The 16,061-nt window shown below is 51.6% G+C and overlaps 1 protein-coding gene across 2 annotated transcripts in view; it reads left to right on the top strand.

Moving 5' to 3' along the window:
- The window catches only part of ZNF395 (zinc finger protein 395), a 37,384-nt gene extending 27,480 nt beyond the window's left edge, over positions 1–9,904 (top strand). For both annotated transcript variants that reach the window (XM_082842885.1, XM_082842886.1), the window contains 7 exons: positions 709–818; positions 5,089–5,324; positions 5,779–5,879; positions 6,589–6,868; positions 8,213–8,305; positions 9,161–9,264; positions 9,489–9,904. In XM_082842885.1, the coding sequence (XP_082699011.1) occupies positions 709–818; positions 5,089–5,324; positions 5,779–5,879; positions 6,589–6,868; positions 8,213–8,305; positions 9,161–9,264; positions 9,489–9,600 (1,036 nt within the window). In that variant the 3' untranslated portion in view covers positions 9,601–9,904. The remainder of the gene's footprint in view (positions 1–708; positions 819–5,088; positions 5,325–5,778; positions 5,880–6,588; positions 6,869–8,212; positions 8,306–9,160; positions 9,265–9,488) is intronic.
- Positions 9,905–16,061: the final 6,157 nt, after the last annotated feature.

Genomic DNA, 16,061 nt, shown 5'->3' with positions numbered 1-16,061 from the left:
TTCATACTTTAGCATTAACTTATAGATAACTTTAATTTTATTTCCAAATAATGTAACTTTATATGGATTAAAAAAAATTATGTGTAAAATTTTATAGAACTCTGCTGTATAAAGCATTGAGATTTTCACTGGAAGATTTATTTTAGTATTTCTGGGTGTTTTGCTCATTGGCTTATGTACCAGGTTCTGTTCACATTCAGAAGCTATCACAATACCTCATCATTAATCTTGGGGGGAGGGGAAGGAATTGGTTAGTGTAATTGTTCCCTCTTAAATTTAAATATAAAACGAGGAAAGGAAGGTAATTTTGGTGATTTTGAATTCTAGCTGGCCGTCTTTTATGCCCATGCTTTATTTCATTGCTTGGACTCATTTTCCTTTCCCCCAAATAAAATTCCTGATTTTAAGCTGCAGACTTAGAGTTAGGAAGGGAATTCAAGGGAGAGTGGAACTGCCTCCGGGTGTCAGCAGTGGGATGGGGACCAGCCTGCTTCTGCGGGGGTTGACTGATATTATCAGTGTAGCTCAGAATTGAGTCTTTTTCATGAAGAATGAAGAGAGGTCTGCATGCTTTATTTAACAATATTACTTGAGCACACACTGACTGACTGGAGTCGAGGCGTGGAGGGGACAATCTAGGAATGTAAGATGCTCACATGACCAGCTGTGTCAGGAAGTAACCTTTGGCTCTCACCTGTCTGAATCCAGGAAGTCGGATGCAGTGGAGATGGACGAGATGATGGCAGCTATGGTGCTGACGTCCCTGTCCTGCAGCCCCGTGGTGCAGAGTCCTCCTGGGGTCGAGACCAACTTCTCTGGTGAGGAACAGGGTCCGGGTGGGTTCTGGGTGTGGCAGAGGCCCACGACCGACCTCTTCTGCTTTGGGCAGATAACTGCCTAAGTCGCTGGCCTGGCAGCAGGGTTTCTGGAGTCTCTTCTCCCTGGCATCCCAGAGTGGCTGAGTGACACAGAGTTAGCCACTTCCATTCTTTTTCCTCAGTTTCCTCCTCTGGGGAGAAGCTTCCTGGTGCATTGTGAAGATGATTGAGCACGGGACTGAGCCACACTGGCCACTTGAGTAAGTTCTTCAATGGGAGTAAGCGAGCGAGGCACTTGTGGGGCTGAACGTGGCCAGTGGAGGAACATTGAGTTCTAACGGTAGAAACTGACCAAATGGTCCCCTAGTGGCCTGAGCCGATGCACTCCCCCGTTACAAGTGCCTGATTCAGCCTTGTAAATTCGTATGGAACAAATGAGCTGAAGTCTAAAATAAATCTGATTGCGTAATACAAATCGATAGTAATTCACTATCGATTCCTATTGATAGTAAATCGATAGACTTCACAGCAAATTTATACATTAAAAGAAAATTCTTGCACAACCCCCAAAATACATCACGAGTAATATGGGAGGAAGGAGGGTTGCTGGATATTAGTAGCTTGATAAGACTGGTATTGAACCTGAAGGGGTTTTGTTTTGAAACTTGTCATCAGGCTGGCCTAACTTACTCCCAGGGAATAACTTTTTCATTGGTGAGATAACTGAATTGCGAGCTTCTTAAAAACTTATAGGAAAATACGGAGTCAGCTCTGAACACATACCAGGAGGAAAGTGGCCTTTATAAGCGTCCCTCATAAGTAATCTCCCTACATAGAAAATCAGTTTAAGGGGGTGATAAGGCAGACTTACTTGTTTCACCCAAGGCCTGTCGTCAATGGCTAGGCTGCTAGAGGAAGCTATTGCAGTCTGACGGTACCAGTTGTGAGGCAGAGCACCACACACCTGCTCTGTGAGCACCTGGGGGCTACACTGTCAACGCAGGGAGGAAAGGAGTCAATCTTAAGTTCTTAGGAAACTCTACGAGTTTAGGAGATGCAGGAGGTTGGTCAACAGGAAGAAGATCCAGGAAAGTGTCATAAAGGGAAAGAAAATCGTTGACTGCAGTTCCCATTAGGTTGCGTGTGTGTGTGTGTGTGTGTGTGTGTGTGTGTGTGTGTGTGTGTGTGTGTGTAATCCATCTACATATGTTCATACACACATCCCAACACCAGCATATACGTATCTTAACTGATAATATGCCATGATATCTTAAGTCCCCTTTGATAAACATTTTTCATTGTCCATTAAAGACTTTTTACCCCATTATAATATCTTTAAAAAAAAAACCATTGTGGATTGATGGATTGATTTGGCTGCCCCGGGTCTTGGTTGCCGCTCGCGGGATCTTTAGTTGTGGCGTGTGGGATCTAGTTCCCTGACCAGGGATCGAACCCGGGCCCCCTGCATTGGGAGTGTGGAGTCTGAACCACTGGACCACCAGGGAAGTTTCAGTCTATTTCTGATCTGACGTTGATGTCAGTGGAGAAATAAGGCTCCCCTGGCAGCTAATCATGTTGACGTATTCTGCAAGGTGAGGTCTCTACAACAACCAGAACCTTGCTCTGATCGTGGATACTCTTTGTGCAGAATCCACCCATTCCCTCTGGTCTCTGTATTGTTAGGATGGCTCTGCATGGGCGTGTAGAGAGCAGAGGGGATTACAAGGATTTCTTAGAAGTCCACCATGCGTTTGCAGGGGAGCACTTTGCTTTCATGCTCTGTTGACCCTGCCTTAGAAAATCTTATGACCTAAGGTAGAGCGATTTATGTTCCTCTTACAAGGTATAGGTTAATTTATGAGATTCACTTTTTGCTTTGTTTTGTATTTGTCCTTGTGTGCCAGTGTCATTGTTGAGCCATTTGAATGGTTCCTCGGTGGAAGGCTGCTGTACTGTAGGGCGGGCCTGCCGTTTGACCTGCTCTCTTCTTCTGTCCTGATGCTAGATGTAGCACTTCTGCTCCCTTGCCCTTCTCTCCCTGATAGGTTTCTTGAGTGGATGTGTGCGAACCCTTGACCTGCTGGCGGCTCCTGAGATCTTTCCTGAAGGGCTACCCTATTTTTAGCCCCATGTGTAGATGTCATAAACTCTTGGTTTCCAGGAAGTCATTGCTTTGAGACTTGACAGTGACACGTAGGAAGGGCAGAGTTCATCTGTCCCCTTCTGTTTGGGTGGGCTTTTCCTAGCGTGTGAGACTTAATTAAGGAGAGCCTGCGTTGGAAACACGAAATGCTGGGTGTCTAGATTAGCCTAGAAGGGGTTTGGAATATGGAGTGGGATGAGAGAAAAGCAGTGGGATGTTTATCCTGACCACAGGGGATGTGGTAGACCGTCTCAGAATCCAGGGTAAGGAGGCTCCGTGGAATGCTGCCCATGTTGGGAGTTGGGGCTTTTGGGAACAAGGCCACCATACCTGCATGTGTCACAGTTTCCCCCCCTTGCTATTTCCACATATCAAAATTTCAGATTCTCCTATAGTAAAAATTAATATGGATTTATGGTCTCGGCATGGAAGAATCTGGGTCCGGCCTAAAGCAGCCCGAGGAAAGGCAGCTTAAAAACTGAAAATTTGACATGACTCACCCGTGACCTTCCTGTTCAGACGCATTGCTGGGAGCAGGGCAGCGGGTTTAGGCCACGTCGGCTGTGTGGGCCTCCCGTCATCTTGTGATGAGTCTGAACTGCTCTCAGAGCTCGTCTTTCCTTCTCTAAGCGTGTTCCCTGTGGATAACAGAGGAGCCACCTGGGCCACAGCTGGCTCTGGTAAAGGCTATACCTCCTGACAGCTGCGAGAGCTAGCTGGATGGTTTCTTTTCACACGCCGGTTTTGATGTACTTGCCTGGGTTTAAATGATCAAACAGGCATTTTTCAAGAAAGCCTGGTTAACAGGCCCTTAACCTGGCCTCTCCATCCTACTCTGCTGCAGGGAAAGCTTCCCAAGTGGTACCCAGCCCGCTTGTCTGTGCTTGGGAGGGAGGCAGGAGAGGCTTGGCCCCTCCCCTCTCCCCGTGCTCCCCCTGCCTTTAAAGTGACAAGTACATTTTAATTAGGTTATCTTTCCATTAATAATACAGGTTTCCCCTGCTATCTGAACGTAGAACGTTTCTGTGAAAGCTGAAATGGTACAAAGCGAAGCAGTTACCTTAGGACACGTGTTGCTCACAGCTGCACAGAATAAATCAAGATGAAGCACGGACGCTCACAGACACAGTTCAAAGCTCTGGTCACGAGGTGCTGAGGCGCCGAGTGTGGCTCCCAGGAAGGAGCTCAGTGGGGCCCCTCTTACTGCTTGGGGTGCGCACTGCCTCTGTCACAGCTCGCTGCAAAACCAACATCGAACGCTATTTTCACCTTTTTTCATAAAGTGAAAACCCTCCTCAGATTTCTTTTAGTTAATGAAAACAGATACTAATGTAGGGTTGTCACTTGGTATTTGTGGAGGATTGGTCCAGGACCCCTGCGGATACCAAACTCCATAGATGCTCAAGTCCCTTGTGTAAAATGGCATAGGACTTGCATGTAACCTACGCATATCCTCCTGTATACTTTAAATCACCTCTGGATTACTTTTAATACCTAAAACAATGTAAGTGCTGCAATTTAAATAGCTGTCAATACAATGTAAATGCCTTTTAAATGTTGCTGTTTAAATGTTTAATTGGTGTGTGGCAAATTCAAGTTTTGCTTTGGGGAACTTTCTGGAATTTTTTCTTCCTGAATATTTTCAATCCACGGTTGGTTGAATTCTTGGATGCGGAAACTGCAGATTCGGAGGGCCGACTGTGGGTCTTTCCTCAAAGGGAAATGGTGTAAAGCAAACTTCCGAAAAGTGGGGGACACCCGCACACAAATGCAGTTGCGGCGTGTGTCTGGTGGTCAGATCATCAGCATGGCTGTTGCCAGGAGGTGTCCGCTACAGCAGAGCAGGGCCACCCACAGACAGCGCTGCAATGAATGGACCCACTCCTCATTTTTACTGAAGCTCAGAAAGGGGAGGGGCTTGTTGGGAGGCGGGGCAACATTTTTTTGTCTTTTTGTTTTTCCCCCTTGGAGTGGCAAAGTCAGGCAAGCCAGAGCCAGGAGTTAGATGCAGGAACCCAGACTCCAAACTAGAGTTTCCTGGCCTCCGCCCTGGGCTGTCCGTGCGGAATCTGGAGTGGACCCTGCGGAATCAGGCCCCTGAGCATCCTCTGTCTTGTCTCTGCCCAGCTTCCCGCGCGGCCTGTGACCCGTGGAAGGAGAGCGGCGACGTGTCGGACAGCGGCAGTAGCACCACCAGCGGGCACTGGAGTGGGAGCAGCGGCGTCTCCACCCCTTCGCCCCCCCACCCCCAGGCCAGCCCCAAGTATCTGGGGGACGCCTTTGGCTCTCCCCAAACTGATAACGGATTTGAAACCGACCCGGACGCTTTCCTGTTGGATGAACCAGCTCCCCGCAAAAGAAAGGTACGTGGCGTGAGCAGGGAGCTGGGCCATGGAGGGGACGGGCCCCGGGTCCTGGGCCTTCTCAGGCTCCATCCCATTTCAGCTTTCCTTTGCTGCTTCTCTTTCCTGCTGGCATTCCCAGGAGCCTGTTCCTCCTCTCCAACGCCACGTCCTTGGCCTTCTCACCTCTGCCCCAACCCTGCCTTCGTTCCTGCTCTCCTGCAGAGGCCTCCGGCAGGCCTTCCTTCCTCCCCAGCAACCATCCCCACTCCAGGCGCCGATGCCGGCCCCCGGGACCAGCTGCCGAGTCCAGGCTCTGTGCCCCTGCTTGTCAGTGTCTCTGGTCCCTGGGAAACCCTTTCCTCGGCCTTCTGCTGGGTTCTGTTCGAAGGCAGCTAAAGCCCCCACTGGGTGAGGCTGGGAGGGGGCTGAAGGGGAGGACACGTCCCCCTTACCCCGTCTTCCTTTCCCCCAGAACTCGGTGAAGGTGATGTACAAGTGCCTGTGGCCCAACTGTGGCAAAGTCCTGCGCTCCATCGTGGGCATCAAGCGCCACGTCAAAGCCCTCCACCTGGGGTAGGTACGAGCCCAGGGCCCCTCTGCCGAGGGTGCCGTTCAGGCGTCCTCCACCTGCCGATTCCCCGAGACCCACAGTCCCGAATGCCTCCGAGAAACTGGCCGGCTGAGGACGCCACCTGTCCCTGGCCTTGTGCCTTGCAAAACAGTCCCTTGGAAAGAGATCTTTGCCGGGAAGGAGGCCCCTCCTGCAGTAGTGGATGCTGATGCTGTTGATGGGAAGGGAGCTCTCTCCACCTTGCCGTTGTGTCTTCTCACCTCACCGTAGGAAGGAAGGTGTTTCAGTTCTGGACAGATAGAGGGCGACTGGTGAGAGCTTGTTGCTTCCCCTGGGGAAGCCGGGGCTCCCTTTGCACTGACCCCCTGGAGCTGGGGCAGCTTATGGCCAAGGAAACTGACTCAGAGCCCTTTCCCTGAAGGAGAGCAACTGCGAGTGGGTGGGGCCCGGAGAGGACCCGGGGTGGAGACCAGAGTCAGATCTTGCGGGAGGAGAAGCCTTCAGTGATGGGGAAAACAATTCCCGTTGATGGGCCAGCATGTAATCCCCTGTGAGCCCACGTCAGGAGCAGGGCTCCTGGGTGTCCTGCTGGCCTTCTTCCCAGACTCGCCAGGTGGCCCTGGGCAACTGCTCCCCTCGCGCCTCACTCTCCCCTGTGTTTGGACCAAGGCAGCGTGTCCCTGGTCATCGGTGCGTCTCCCTCCCACGCAGGGACACCGTGGACTCCGACCAGTTCAAGCGGGAGGAGGATTTCTACTACACAGAGGTGCAGATGAAGGAGGAAGCTACTGCCGCTGGCGGCTCCACCGTCGACCCGGCTCCCACCCCCAGCGTGACCAGCCCGCCCCTTGCCGTTCTCCCTCCGCCTCCTCCCAAAGCCCAGTCCTCAGGCCCAGATCACCCTGGCCTGGAGTCCTACCTGCCCTCTGGTGCTCTCAGCAAGTCAGCTCCTGGCTCCTTCTGGCACATTCAGGCCGACCACGCATACCAGGTATAGGGTGGGGACCTGCTGGGAGCTCAGTCTGGTGGCCGTGAGGACTTTCAGCATCTGACTGTCACTGGTCAGCCTGATCACAGGCCACTGACCACCCCGGCTGAAGGCTGAGTCCTTTGGCCGCATTACTAATCTCTGACTTCTACAAAGAAGAAGAGAAAAATGACTTCATACTCGATAAATATGGGGGTTCCAGAGTTCTACCTCAGTGGCCGTCTTGAGCGGTTATGAGAAATCTGGATGGATCCCTGGGTAACCAGGCTGATGGATTTGGGCTGGGGAACTGGTACATCGCTGGCTATAAAAGGGGATAGAAGAGTGTAGTTGGGTTTCCCAGAGCAAATCCCCAGTTCCCAGAATTGTGTTAAGAAATAATCTGGCACTCAGTTTTTCGAATACCTACTAAGCCTCGGGCTAAGCTTCACGGATAGAATAAGACATAGTTCCTGACCTTGTGAGGTGTATGCTTTAGCTGGAGAGAGAAATGAATGGGTAACTATGGTTAATTATAATAAGTAATCAAAGTATCTTACTGGAGGCATAAGAAATTGTTGTGGCTACGGAAAGACCAAGCTACTATGCCTATGGGGTTGGTAAAGCTGTCATGGAGGGAGTGGCATTAGGATGGACTTTACTGCACGTAGTAGGTACTGAACACCCTGCTTGCCACGTGTCGGTTTTCCTTAAAATCCTTGTATGCCTACAGCTTGGTTTTATCCGACTCTAGGCTGATTTGCAAGTTTGTAATTAAAAAGCAGTGTTTTCCATCAGAAAGCCTTTACAGATCGAGCCAGCTCTTCTGCTCATTAGAATGAGTGGCCGCTTAGCTATTTCATGTTGGGCCAACTTCAGGTGGCCCTTCGGGCAGTCGGCCAACTCTGTGAGACGGGGCCTGGAGAGGGCGGCTGGTGTTTTTACAAACAACCCTCAACCTGGACGTGCCGCTTCCACGCGGTTGCCTGGGGACGCCAGACCCTTAGCGCAGCCCCAGAAGCTCCCACTCGGAAGGCTTTTGGACTTCTTGGGGGAAACTGCCTCGAGCGTGTTCTCGGTGGGTGATCCAGCCAAGAAGTTAATCCGTGGAGATGATTAAGTCATGAGGCTGGCGTGTACACCAGCTCCGAGAGAAGGGCTCCAAAAGAAGATTGGAGCCTGAGACTCAGGCGACCCCACAGAGTCGGTACTCTCATATTTCTCTTTGGAAGAGCATTTCAGGGTGTCCCAGAATTTCCTAGTCCGAGGTGCACCTGCTGCTGCAGACCGTGAGGTCACGGGGGGAGGGCTGGGCCCCGAAAGCTTCCTGAGCTGCGGCCCAGGCTGACGCTCTCTGATCTCCGGCAGGCCCTGCCGTCCTTCCAGATCCCCGTCTCACCGCACATCTACACCAGTATTAGCTGGGCCGCTGCCCCCTCTACGGCCTCCTCCCTCTCTCCGGTGAGTGTGCCCAGCTCTGAGCCCGTCACCACTTCCAGGGACCCGGTGCCGGAGGCCGCCTCCCCGCGCACGCCTCCTGTGCCCCAGCTTCTCGAAGGTCTTTGTGCCCTCGCCCCCCAGCTGGCCCCCCCCCGACCCCCTGCGGGTCACAGGCTCCTGTAGAAGGTGGGAGGGGCGCACCTGCAGAGGGGCGCCCAGATCAAGCAGGTTGATTGCCAAGATGATCACGGGGCCAGGCGGGGTCCGCGCCCTATTTAGCCGCGAGCGTCTGTGCGTGCTTGGTAAGGTTTTAATGCTGAGAGGAGAAGGGAGAGAACCTGGGAAAGTTGGAGAGGACGAGGGCGGGTGAGAAAGGAGAGAGGAGCTTGTGGGTGGGCTGTGCGGGTGGATCAGAGGCCCCCAGGCCACTGGGGAGCAGCGCCTTAGGTGGCTTGCCTCTGAACTAAAGTAAATCGGAAGTCCTTTAGAACCATGCTTGGTGGCTTCCAGTCTGAACCATCTCCTGCAGGGAGGCATCACACGCTGTAAAACGCGCCTTGGAGGTGCCATTGAGGCAGGGCCGTGCCTCCTTTGGCCCCACATATAGTGGCTGCATCCAGATCTGCAGGGAGCAGGCCGCAAGGTGGCCAGGCCAAGTGGCTCCCCCTTGCCCGTGGCCCCTACTCCCAGGCCGGCTCGTCCCTCTCCACCTCCCCTCCCTAGCTGGTTTCTGCTCACCTCTGCCTGGAATGTCCTTCCAGAGAAGGCCTCCTGGCACAAGGCGGGTGTGGCTGGCTGTCCCTGGGGACGGTCCTCTCGTCCTCTCGCCTTGCACGTCTGCCCTCATGCTCACGCCCCTCCCCACCCCGTGCCCAGGTCCGGAGCCGGTCGCTCAGCTTCAGCGAGCCCCAGCAGCCTCCACCCGCCATGAAATCTCACCTGATTGTCACTTCTTCACCCCGGGCCCAGAGCAGCACCAGGTGAGACCCTCTGCTCCCGAGGCCTCCCTTCTGGCTTCGGTCCCCGCCCGACCCTCATCCGCAGGGTCAGAGTCCCAGGGAACCACCCTGGGTGCGGGGGAGAGGCAGCTGGTCCTCTGGTCCCAGGGGCTCCCACCCCTTCCCACCACCGCTTCTGGCTCAGCCTCGGGCCTGGCCGCGCTCCAGCCAGTGCGTGACTGTCCCCTCGTTGCTCCGCCTTGCAGGAAAGCCCGCGGGGAGGCTAAGAAGTGCCGCAAGGTGTACGGCATCGAGCACCGGGACCAGTGGTGCACAGCCTGCCGCTGGAAGAAGGCCTGCCAGCGCTTCCTGGACTGAGCTGTCCAGCAGCCCTGCCCGGCGGCCAGAGGACAAAGGCAGACGCCTCCTAAGCCCTCAGCAGAAACCTAAAAGCTAAAGCGTGGACATTGGGAGTTTGGGCTCTATTGGCTAAGGTTTAATACTTAAAACGTCTTTCCCTCCCTCACGGGAACGTTTTATTTAAAAAAAACAAAACAAAACAAAAAAACCCATGAAAATATTTTTTCCCCCCTAAAATAGAAGAGAGCCAAAACTGACCAAGGGTATTCTGCAGCGAACCAGAGACCAAAGAACTGATTCCGCTCCCCTCCCCCCCAGCCCGTCTCCCTAGGGGATTAGTTTGTCCGTAAAGAAAGAAGGAACAGCTCATTCTGTTTCCTGCTGAGGTGGTGAATTCTTTGCTTTCTCCACTCTTCCAGAAGGGACTGTAAGCAAGATGGATTTACTTTTCTTTTAAAAAAAAAAAAAAGAAAGAAATTTCTGGCTGATGACTCAGAGAGCAGGGCCTGCCGAGGCTGGTGGGGGGGAGAGTGGGGGGAATCTGGGGGCTTTGTAAGGTGCAGCTGGCCCTCTTCTCCGCCCGCATGTGGCAGAAGGGAGACCTTGTCCTCACCCGTCAGCTTCCGTGGAAGTCGAAGGAAAACCATTTTCCTGGTGATGACTGTTTGAATCCGGGTTCCCTGACGTTGAATTGCAGCCCAACCGATATGGTATGGCTTCTTCTCCAAGCCCAGACTCGTAGGTTTGTAAAGACTGTCCCCAAATAGCTGAGCCAAAAGGCTCAAAGGAATTCACGTTGCGCGGTGTGGCAGTTAAACACTACCTTGATCACCCTTTCCTATTTCCTTGAGGAGAGACCAGAGGGTATATATAGTATTTGTGAGAGTTCTCCCCGGTTCCCCGAGTGAATCCACTCCCCGCCAGCTCTGGAAGACACCCCAGAAACTTTATTTTCTGTTACGGTGTATTCAGAAGCCTCTTTCTGATTAAAGATCCCTTTTGTTTGGCTGAGAGACCCTGCCCTGAGGTAGGTTCCTCTTTGTCTCTGGTTTCACCAGGGATTTTCCCATGTCCCTCCAAGGCCGCAGGGCTGGGCTGGTGGAGAGAACCACCAGACTGAAAGGTAGGTGGCAGCTTCCCCCATTGTGAGAGGGCGTTGAGTGGTCCCCAAAGGGTCCACTGGCTCACCTGCCCCTTTGGGGACCATCTGGTCTCCTTCCTGAGGTGACAAGTAGGACTCTTCAGTCAGTGCAGGAGACTTCTGGTTGGTCCAGTCAGTGTGATGGGGAGGGTCACTTTGATAATGGTGTCACCTTCCCAGATACCTGCTGAGCGCCGTTTCTGCCTGCCGGCAGGATGCAGAAAGTTAGAACCCTGAGGAGGTCACGTGAGGGGGACCGGGGTTGATTTAGCAGCTGCTGGCGCTTCTGGAGACCTCAGGAATGGAGGGGAGCCCGGACTGCGATGCTTGGGAGGTAAATAAGCCAAGCTATTCTTGTTGAGGAGGAAGGAGAGGGGGGTCCCGCGCCGTGCCAGCCAGTGACACGTCAAGGCTGGGTGAGCTGGGCGGAGGGGAGGGCGTGTTTTTGTCTCGAAGCCTCACCTTTGTTCCGAGCGGGACTGGTCTGGGGACTCCTCAGGGCCTGCGTCCCAGATGTCAGGGGCTCAGGGAATCCCACCAGGCCACCCCTCTGGGGCCTGCACAGCGGCGTCCAGCCCTTGGCTGTGAGCGAGGCTGTCCTCCTGGTCCAGGTGGGATCATCTGGCTGCTGAAGCAGGAACCGTGCAGATGCCTTTCAGTCCGAGACACACCTGCAACCGTGCAGGTTTCCGAGTGTTGCAAACAGAATAGGGCTGTGATGTTGTGAAGGGTGATAGTGACCTGGGTTTGGTGACAGAAGGGAAAGACACTCTTATGCATGAGTGTTTTTGGTGGTGATGGGGTATATTTTTATAATTTAGTCAAAAAAAAAAAAAGTATGTGGAATTCTGTCCCTTGGTAAAGCTTGAAACCAGGCCAGCAAGAGGTGCCCTGGGTTCTTCCTGCTGCCCCTTCAAGCTCCCTGATTAAAAGCTAATGCAGGGTGTTGCTGTGCTGATGCCTCACTTCCCACCCTGTGCATCTGCAGGTCCTCCCCGAGGGGGGAAGGGGCTTCTGAGATGGGGGTGGGGGGGAGGCTCAGCCCAGCAGCCTCTTCCCTTCCCTTCTTAATCAGAGCTCTTGCTGGGTCTCGCCTTTAGAAAAGCTGTTTTAATTTACCCCTCAGTTTGGACCGTGTAGATATAACTGGATATAAAGATTTTCTCTAAGTAAGGCAGGCTTCTTATGTCACTGGTGCACAGGGCAGAAAAGGAAGAGAGAAGAAATTGATGCAACGATTTAAAAACTGAGGTCTTTTTTCTTTTTTTTTTTTTCTTTAATGTTCTGGTGCGGCTTTCCCCGTCAGCATTTGCTCCTGCCTCCTTTCTGGTGGTGGTGGCCTCCTCTGGCCGCCCTCCTCCCGCTGCCCCATCTGTGGCTATCGTGTTGGTTCTTGACGTGTGGTCTGTCCTGGGGTTGTCCCATTCGTCTCTTCTCGGGGGTGGGGGTGGGGGTTTGTGAACTGATCCCGCGATCACGCCTGTTTTCTTCATCTCTGTATCTCTCCCTCCTTCCCGGCCCACCCGGGCGGCAGAATCTGATAGGAGGTAAGAGGCCGCAGGTGCGCACTGGAAACTAACAGGACGGATTGGCAAAAGCAGGTGTCTTGGGAAACTATTCCAGGGACGTTTCCCTTATTCAGAATATTTCTGGAAGTACCTTTGGAGTCTGTGGTGCCTGCTCTGAACAGCCTTAAATGATACCAAATCCGCACCCGTGCTTGCGCATTCAGTGCAGAGAGAGACCGGCGAATAGTAGCTGTGGGCAAATGAGGTCACAGGTGCAAAGCATAAGGACCAACGTGCTAGTAAAATGGCTTGGATTTAATGATCTGACTTCTAAGCCGGCTGTGAAAGCAATTGTGTAATTTCAGAATGCATCCTGAGCGACGTCCTCATCGTTGCCGTCGGCCCGCGCGGCTCGACTTCTTGGAGGACATAATGAATTTGGATGTGGAAACTCCGATTCGTGTGAAGAAATCTGTCCTGTTACTTTCTGGTCCTCCCAGGTTCTGACTTTACCAGGGGCAAATAAAAAAAAAAAAAAAGGAGAAGAGGGAGACAAATCCCATCTGTGAACTTGTCTTCTTGGCGCCTTTCCCCCCAGCTGTCTTCCAAGTATTATTTTTACTGTCAAAAAATTTTTTTAAAAATGTGAAATGTAATGTTTTTACAGCAACAATATGAAATATATTTTATAAGGAATAAAATGGTACATTGTCTGATTTAATGTGTGCCTGTCCCTTCGCCCTCTCCCCCTTACAAAGGATAAGATTATCATTGTCCTTGGTGTTAAACAAGTGATAGCCCTGGGGGCGAAGCATACACACACTCATTTGCTTATAATAACAACAGGCAACATTATCAGGGACCCAGCCAATTGCTTACAAGGATTACCTGAATAACCCACGAAGGAGTTACTATTGTCAGTCCCATTTTTGTTTTATTTTATTTTAAAAATTTTTTATTTTTAAAATTTATTTTTATTAATTTAATTTATTTTCTTCTTTTCATCATTCCCATTTTACAGATGAGGGGAGTGAGGCCCAGGGGTTACAAAAACTTGACCAAAGTCATCATCTGGGAAATAATGGCACTAGGATTATAATCTAGGAAGTAACCATTTTCTTTTATTTTTTTCTTTTTAATCTCCAATTTTTAATTTTACAGTTTAATGATTTATCACAAAGCAAACACCAAAGTATCTACCAGTCATTGAAGAAACAGATCATTGCCAGCATTCCAGAAATTGCCTTTGTACCTCAAGCAAAGTGCCACTCCTCTCTTCTGCATAAAAGCAACCACTATTCTTTGACTTTCTATGTCAGTTACTTTCTTGCTTTAGGAAGTAACCGTTTTCTCTCCTGCTTGTATTGACAACGGGGAAATGTTCCTGGCTGTGTACCTGAGTTTGTTGGGGAGTGGGCAAGTGACTAAGGAGAAAATGAGTCACATTCTGCTTATGGAGTGAGCTCTGACCCTAGGGAGTGACATGGGCTGCTTCCTGAATTCATGGGTTCCGTGTCCTATGATTGCCCACGTAGCTGGTGCAGGGCTGGCGTGGGTAGGAGGGGAGCTGGTGCAGAAAGCTATGTCTCGTTCTGGTAGCTCAGGGACTGCTTTACGAAACTGGAGGCGTTTCTGGGACGGTGAGGCATCTCTGGGAGGGGGTTCTAGGGCCCCCTAACAGCACCCAGTGGGGAGGGTGAGGCCACTTGGAGAAGACCCAGGGGACTACATTACCGCCGAAGTCGGTCAAGCTCAGCAGCCTGTGGAGGAGGTTGTCCTTGGCCTTTTCCTCACCTTGGGGTAGAACAGAGGGCTCCTTTCTCCCCCTTCCCCTGTCCTTGCCCCACTTCTCTAAGAAAGCCCCGATAGAATCATTGCTCTGTTGCAGTTGACCCCCTTCCCCCATCCCTCCTTTAAATCAGTTTACTGCCTTTGGGCTGGACATTGTCCGTTTGCGGCCCTGGGCCCTCCCGGGCCTACCTTTGTGGCTGCATCCGAGGACTCCCTAACTTTCTGGCCTCCAGGTGGGTTTGACCAACTGGAGACAACAGGCTGGAGCTGGAAGGGAAAGGAGGAGAGAGGAGTTGGGGTATTTGAATCTCGCCGACCTTTACTGCCCTGCACAGTGAGTGGCCGTTTCCCTACTGACCGCTAGAGGGAGCTACAGTTCTCACTGGGTTCCAGTAATCCCTCACCAGGGCCCCCCCGTTCCCCAACAGAGCGCCTTATCCTCCCTCCCTCACTGATTTCCCACAGGCCCGTCTACTTCTGTAGATGTTTGACTCTCTGCAGGCGCTCCGTTTGGGTGGACCCGAGGTTTCTTGGCTGAATTGATGATTACACATCGTAACATGTTTCGTGTTAATTGCGACCCAATCCGGGGGTCCCAAACCCGCAGGCTCTACATCACCTGGAACTTGTTAAAAATGCAAATTTCTAGTGAGTCAGAAACTGGGGGTGGTGCCCAGCAACCTGGCCTCCGCCATCCCGCCCGGTCCAATCACGCAGCTGTGTGTGGGCTTGCATCTGGGGACTCAGCACAGTCACGGCGTTTCTGCTCATGTATCTCGCCCGTCACACTTTGCATAAAGCAGAGCCTCTCTCTTTTTGCCTCTGCCTCCCAGGAGAGGCAGCTCTGACCGTGTGTCCGGCGTCTGTGCTTCTCACTTCACTTAACAGCCAACAAGGGCTTCCCTGGTGGTGCAGTGGTTAAGAATCCACCTGCCAACGCAGGGGACTCTGGTTCGAGCCCCGGTAAGGGGAGATCCCACATACCGCCGAGCAACTAAGCCCATGCACCACAACTGCTGAGCCTGCATACCACAACTACCGAAGCCCGCGCACCTAGAGCCCATGCTCCTCAACAAGAGAAGCCACCACAATGAGAAGCCCGCGTACCACAACTAGAGAAAGCCTGTGCGCAGCAACGAAGACCCAATGCAGCCAAAAATAAATAAATAAAAAATAAACACATTTATAAAAAACAACAACAAAAAAACAGCCAACCAGTTTCTGCTGTGCAGCGGGGTGATCCACTTATACATACATATATATATATTTTTTCATATTCGTTTCCATTACGCTTTGTCACAGGATATTGAGTGTATTTCCCTGTGCTATATAGTAGGACCTTGTTTATCCATCCTATATGTAATAGTTTGCATCTGCTAATCCCAGCCTCCCACCCCTCCCCCACTTTGCATTTTGGATCATACTCCTGGGTAATTTCTGGATTTAAACATTTCTCTTTGTCTTTTCTTTTAAAAAAATTATTTATTTTGGCTGTGCCAGGTGTGAGTTGCCGCATGCATGCGGGATCTAATTCCCCCATTAGGGATCAAAACCCAGCCCCCTGCATTGGGAGCGTGAGTCTTAACCACTGGACCACCAGGGAAGTCCCTTTTTGTCCCTGTTTTTACTCTCACTAAAGGCTCTTCAGGAATAAAAATGCTCACTTTTTAAGAAAAAATACCCAGCCAACCAATTTGCTAACCATTTGCTCAGTATAAGTTTAATGGAGAAATATCTGTTTAAAACAATAGGTCAAAAAGAACAGCTCTTTTACAAACAAGTTATGGCAGTGACGGGTCAAAACCCCACTCTTGATTTCCTGTTCCTTGAACCCACCCCTAGAAGAGGGAAGAGGTGGGTGAGAAGGAAAGATGGGGCTGTTTAAATGTTAGCTGAAGAATTACAAAAATACACTCTGATGTAGTAACAGGGTTGTCATGAAACATGCCATGGGGGGAGGGGCAGGAAGGAGGGGGGAAGGGAAAGACAACCAGATGGGGCTGGGCCCTGTGGGTGGAGGCCTGGAGACAAGGCCTGCC

This window comes from Leucopleurus acutus, assembly GCF_964270905.1.
Source record: "Leucopleurus acutus genome assembly, chromosome: 7".
NCBI classification, from domain to species: domain Eukaryota; kingdom Metazoa; phylum Chordata; class Mammalia; order Artiodactyla; family Delphinidae; genus Leucopleurus; species Leucopleurus acutus.
The sequence above is the reverse complement of the archived record's forward strand: the minus strand, read 5'-3'. Positions and strand labels throughout refer to the sequence as shown.